Genomic DNA, 6,700 nt, shown 5'->3' with positions numbered 1-6,700 from the left:
ACTGTGATACAGGGCCCTCTAAGGTGCTCTTCCAGTAGAGAAAACGCGATGAAGTGCCATTCAGGCTGCCTTTAAATGCTAGAAGATCTTCTGCGTGCTGGTGGGCCACTACATGTGTCTGGTGCTCTCTTTTTTTGTTTTAGTTTTTTTTTGTCCCTGGCCCTCAGAGATTCCACCACTGATTTCAAATATCATCAAGGCTGTTCAAAAAATAAAGGTGATAATCTGCTGTTCGCAGATGGGTAACATGGCTGCACCTTTTGGTCAAACAAATAATTCCTGGAAAATACATGTCAGTAAGAAGAGGACAAGGTCAGTGAAAGATGAATAAATAGATGTTCAAATTTGTCTGTGTTTTACATTACAGGGACAAGAATCTTCATAAACAAAACCATGTGTAGAGTGCGTGCACAGCACAGCAGGCATTTAACAAGTCACTTTACATAACACACATAATACATATAGGCCTACATATGTGTCTACATTAACATCAGTTAAGATGGATTTTACTTTCACTTCTGTATGTGTCTTCTGTAATTGGCAGGAGAAAGTAATTATCATTGATCTGAGGATGATTACATTGTCAAATGTCAAGATCTGGCTGGTGTGCACACATGGTCGTTTCCTGTATTTTCATATATATATGGCAATTTTTCCTCTGAAGAGCATGTTTTGTTTAACTTTCAATTGTAAAACAAACACAAAAAAAACTGCTACCATAGAGTAATTCTGTGAGGTGTTATCTTAACAGAATAGCTCATTTTCACACATCCTGGGCACACCCCTGCTGTGGTGTTCATGGAGCATATTTCATAAAGACATTTCTTTTTACACACTCCACAGGCATCAGAAGAACGCCTGTCTGACCTAGACTATTGCCACGCTCCTAGCCAGATATTGACATAAAATCATTAGTTCGTTTCTTTGAACCACAAGAGATCTGGGTGGAAAATTCTCTCTTGTCTTTGCTGAACTCCTGTATTTGTAGATTAATGTCAACAGCTCTGAAAACGTGGAATTTCTTTTTGCTTGCACAAGGGGTTGCTGTTACCACACATTAGGTCTCAGACTCTCCAACGCTGAGCAGTCAAGACTAGTGTTTTCTACACTGCTGTGTCCGGTGTGCTGAATATCTGTGTAAAGCATCCTGAGCAACATATAAAAACAAGAATGAAATAAACACAGAAAACCAAGTTACAGCATGTGTTCCTCCTTCCTCTCTTTTCTATTGACTGCTCACTTCCTACTAGAAGGGCCAGTCATTTGAATACCAATAATTCTACTGTTGCCACTTCTTCAGCATCATCTCTGGACACCAAGAAGTGCTAACTGTTCATCTACAGTACTTTTCCCCGTCTGCCTGAGAGTGGATGGATGCTGCGTGTCAAAATCACACTTGAGCTGTTACCATAATTAGGATTTTAAGAAGCTACAGCTTCCTGATATTTCTTGTCATTTTTTGTGATGAATGATTATCAGAATGAATAACTGATGGATGTGGATCATGCAACCTTCTTATTTTGATCAGGGAAATATTGTAGAATGTCAGTTTCCAGGTCATCACTATGGTCAGCAGTGTGTATTATTACATTGATGATGCCCTTATACCGTGGATCCTAATATCACCCCATAGTATAGATACATGCAAATACATTGACATTTGAAAAAATAAATAAAAAATATATATATATATTTTAACTTTTTTTTTAAATTCAGGGAGCCCCACATTAAGCAAAGTAAACCCATCTTATTATGGTTTATACTGATTTATTTAATCTATTACACGACATAACACATAGACAGTTAATGACAAAAAGGTAATAACGAATGAATGAATGAATGAAATAATATCGTAATATACATGGTGGGTACATAGTATGTTATAGGCTTATGTGTGCTTAACGACGCCTACGCCTCTGACAGGGGAGAAAGAGACAGAGAGACGGTGAAGAGGGGAGAGAGTTAGAGAGAGGGTGGGGGGGGGGCAGAGAGACAGAGAGACTTAGGAGAGAGAGAGAGAGAGAGAGAGAGAGAGAGAGAGAGAGAGAGAGAGAGAGAGAGAGAGAGAGAGAGAGAGAGAGAGAGAGAGACTGCATGGAGTGCAGGATCAGTCTATTGGCGCTCAAATGGGTTATTGCGCACACGGCGGGCTGAACTATAGCGGCCACTCCAACTACGACCCAAGTGTGAGGGCGTCTTGTTTCCCCGCGGTAGACCCACCCCCACACGCACACACTCAGGGGGGCATGCACCGCTGCACAAAACTTGCGTATTTGATTTTAGGTTGTCTAAATTGAAGACATAAGTGATGCTCGGTATGTGGATCGAGTCTGAGGCTGCATGAACAACGATTTTTTGCCATCAGAGAGCAGTTTAATGTGCTCTTTATTCCAGGAGGATTACACCTTTCCTCAGTAACGATGGGTAAGTCATTGTCCTCTTCACAATTTACTGACACAGTTTCTCCTGGTAGCCAAGCCGACAGCTATGAACCGTTTAGACTGACAGATGTATTAGAACAGAACAGAATGCCTTATAGCTAAATAAAGAGTTAAGAAGTCTACTATTTATTCAAGCTTTCATTTAATTTTCCTTTTTTTTTTTTTACTGCGCTCAAGAATATTTCCTCTTTTTAATTCTTCAAGAAGCAGGTCTGGTGTTTCAGACGTCAGACCTCAAGCTGCTCCTCGCCACATGATCTCCTGTTTGTAGAATGCATTGCTCCCCTTTTCTTATTTAAATGTCTTTGAGCAAACACATTTTCTGAAACCAAATCATTCCTTTGATTGCCTGTGCCCCACTCTACCCCCAACAGGTTCTGTGATGTTGGACTGGAGAATATCATGTCTTCTTCTGCAGGCAGCTGTTCTGCTGCTGCTCAGCAAGGGGGAGAGGATGTGCCCTGCGAGTTGTCGCTGTGAAGGAAAGATTGTTTATTGCGAGTCGGGAATCTTCCAAGCCATCCCAGAAAACATCACCACGGGGTGCCAAGGTCTGTCTCTGCGCTACAACAGCCTGCTGGTTCTGTTGCCGTACCAGTTCGCTCACCTTAATCAGCTTATCTGGCTTTATTTGGACCACAATTCCATCAGAGATATAGACGCTTTAGCTTTTCATGGTGTGCGCAGGCTCAAAGAACTCATCCTCAGCTCCAACAAAATAACTCATCTGCACAACAACACATTCAGCGCCATACCAAACCTGCGGAATCTGGACTTATCCTACAATCAGCTGCAGTCTTTGCAGCCAGGGCATTTTTATGGTCTGCGTAAGCTACAAAATCTCCACCTTCGATCTAATGGCCTGAAACAGATCATCATCCGTACGTTTCTGGAATGCCGCAGCCTGGAGTTTCTGGACTTGGGTTACAATCGCTTGCGGAGCCTCACCCGCACAACCTTCTTAGGGCTGTTCAAGTTGAAAGAACTTCATTTAGAGCACAATCAATTTTCCAGGATTAATTTCTTCATTTTCCCGCGCCTTACAAACCTCCAGGCTCTTTATTTGCAATGGAACCGCATACGATCCATCAATCAAGGCGTGCCTTGGACCTGGCACAAACTACAGAAATTGGACCTGTCAGGAAATGAAATCCAGATCTTGGACCCGGCGGTTTTCCAGTGTATGCCAAACTTACAAATACTCAATCTCGAATCGAACAAGCTCAATAGCGTGCCTGTGAAAGCCGTGGCAGCATGGACCTCGCTAACCACCGTTAGCCTTGCAGGTAACGCGTGGGACTGCAGCCCCAGCATCTGCCCGCTCATGGGATGGCTCCGAGGCTTCAAAGACTCCAAAGACATCAGCATGATATGCAGCAGCCCAAAGTCTGTGCAGGGCGAACGAGTCGTGGATGTAGTGATGAATCACTCGACGTGTGTGGATGTGTCAAAGGATTTCTCAACCACCGCTCTCATCGTTCTGACTCCCACCCAAGTTGTAAACAACGCAACCTACCTCTTTCCCTCTGGTGTTACATACCCTGGGACTGAGTCACCTGTACAGAGGGTAACCTCTTGGCTTGTCCGTCCAAATGGGACAAACAGGAAGACAACAGGGCCCACAAACATGAGCTCCACATCGCCCATCTCCCCTGAACCCCCTACATCGTTTATCCCAGAGCTACAGTTTGAACATATGGCTTTCCATAAAATCATTGCAGGCAGCGTAGCCCTGTTCCTGTCAGTGGCATTGATCCTCCTGGTTATTTATGTGTCCTGGAGGCGCTACCCCAACACCATGAGGCAGCTGCAGCAGCACTCAGTCAACCATAAGCGCAGGAAAAAGGCTCGCAAGCAGGAACAGGACCTTAACTCTCAGTTGCAAGAGTACTACCTTAGCTACCACTCAAACTCCGAGACAATGGACTCTTTGGTAAACGAGACAAGGCCGTGCACATGCACTATTTCAGGATCCATCGAATGTGAGGTGTGAGGTGGCAATTCCACCTTATGGGACTCAAAGTACAATTGCTTAGCAGAGGTAAATGGTTTTTCCACAAGATAAAGTGTTTCTTTCTCCATTGTGAGATGATAGATTCTGCAGCACTGAAGGAAATACTTGGGGGCACAGTACAATACCACGATGTGCACAGAGGCAAAGACTACAATGGAGAGATATATTTGGAGCTAATTGTCACTCTGACTGACACCTGAACAGTTGCGGGGTCAGCCAGGTTAGCTGTGTACCATCTGTAGTAACGCCTGAACCTCTGCTGCAGTAGATGTCCGCTCTGTAGAGAGACTGACCTTATTCTTAGTCAAACTATGTTGCCATAGAACATTCAAACCAACAAAGCCACTTTTTATTTGCTAGTATTGATTTTTCTTATATGGCTTGTGAAACATTTGGGATGTATGTGTGCATTTCCGAGTGTGTATGTGTGTGTGTTAGGGAGATGATCTGACTCTCTCCTGGTTTACCGACTTCTGGTTGGAAGAGTTACAGTGTTGCATCTTATTCTCATAAAATACTAGGGATGTAACAATGCATCGTGAACCAGTAACAAATCGATATACAGTATATGTGTAATGATTACAACCGTTTTTGTTTTTTTTATGAAACGCAATGCAATGTTTGAACAGCCTAGGGCAAAACCTCCTCTTGACTTCACTTGTTTGACTTTAGAGTTCAGTAATTCTTCTTAGTTAATTTATTTGAAGATTTTTATAGAAAAAACACATTAATAATTCCGTATTTCAATTTTTTTTATTTAAGATAAAATACAATTTCAGTTTTGCACTTTTGATAAGAGTACACGTCTGTTTTTTTGCACATTTTTATATAAATAAAGGAATATTTTCCAGTCATTTGTCCGCGGCTCATTCTGTTGAAAAAAAGAATTTGAGAAAATCGTATTGTGAACTTAGGGTCGTCATCGTATCGAATTGTGAGTTGAGTGTATCGTTACATCCCTACAAGATACTATGTCTCCAGTCAAACTGTTCTGCATTTGATGTTGCAGAAACTAGAAGTAACACGACCAAACAAAGTGGGGGAGCAATCGCCCTGAGATCTTTTGCATGAACGAATTTTCTTTCTTCAAGATGCTCCTCTCTCTTATTACATGATCAGTTCCAATTGATTGATAAAGTTAAATTTGGGTCAATTGTGTTACATGCCAATCAAACTAACTATATTTAGGTCTAATCTCAGGACTGATGTTTACCAAGCTGTAAAAATCTGTCGACTCCAGTGAAGGCCTGGTGTGTCAAACGTAATGGTGTTCATTTTCATAAACATTTTTGTATTGATTATTCCTATCATTCTGATGATGCATTGATTGTGTAAAGACATAACAATATGGTAATTAGGCATTCTATGTGAAGATGACTGTATAATTAAAAGAAACACTTGACAATTGATAAAACATTGTGGTCGATGAGAATATTGACAGAGTGAAAAGAAATCCTTTCTCTAAAACCATGCATTGTGCTCTTGATGTCATACAACTCATTGGATTTGCTGTGGCATGCGAGGGGAGCTGACATATTTTCCATCATGTATCTTGTTTTCTGGCTCTCTTCTCTTCTCTCCTATCCTTGCACACCAGTATTGACAACAGTATTGATTGTATCACCTCAAACTCAGCGTACAGGGGGCTGAGCTGTTTTGTACTCTCGTTTTTTTTCCGTAAACAGGTTTGCTTTTAGTGCAAGTGGTGCCCAAGAAGGCAATACCTTTTTTGTGCTTGTACATGAGACAAAAAAGATATTCCAGTCACTGGCACAAAAAAACAGATTAAGAATCTGTCTTTTATATAACCATGTATTCTCTGTCGGTTGGAAATATTCCTCCAGTGCTGTGAGAGGAAATGGAGAATAGAGACAGGCTACTGAGAGGCAGTGGGTGTTACGGGTCAAGGTAGTTCTGCCATTAAGGATATGTCACCCACTTTTGTCATCTACCTGTGCCTTGCTATTCTCTTTGCCTTGTTACTCCCTGTTTTCCTGCTTGCTGAATGTCAGTAGAGAAAATTAACCTGCACCAGGGGACATATGTGCATGTGCCAAAACAGAAAGGATTAGACACTACTGGTGCAACCCTGTAAGAGCTATCAAAAAGGTGTTTTTTCCCTGTGTGAGACTAGAAATAATCATCTATGGCAGGGGTCTTCAATGTTTTCTAAGCCAAGGAACCCTTAACTGAAAGAGAGACAGATCAGGGACCTCCTCCTACCTATATATATATATGTATATAT

The 6,700-nt window shown here is 41.8% G+C and overlaps 1 protein-coding gene across 1 annotated transcript; it reads left to right on the top strand.

Annotated features, from left to right (window-relative positions):
• The first annotated feature begins 2,081 nt into the window (after window positions 1-2,081).
• Window positions 2,082-6,631, top strand: lrrtm4l2 (leucine rich repeat transmembrane neuronal 4 like 2). Its single transcript, XM_034871349.1, has 2 exons — window positions 2,082-2,424; window positions 2,816-6,631. The coding sequence occupies exons 1-2, from the start codon at window positions 2,421-2,423 to the stop codon at window positions 4,432-4,434; spliced, it is 1,623 nt and encodes a 540-aa protein (XP_034727240.1). The 5' UTR covers window positions 2,082-2,420; the 3' UTR covers window positions 4,435-6,631.
• Window positions 6,632-6,700: the final 69 nt, after the last annotated feature.

This window comes from Etheostoma cragini, chromosome 5 (genome assembly GCF_013103735.1).
Source record: "Etheostoma cragini isolate CJK2018 chromosome 5, CSU_Ecrag_1.0, whole genome shotgun sequence".
NCBI classification, from domain to species: Eukaryota; Metazoa; Chordata; class Actinopteri; order Perciformes; family Percidae; genus Etheostoma; species Etheostoma cragini.
This window is presented reverse-complemented; position numbering and strand designations above follow the sequence as displayed.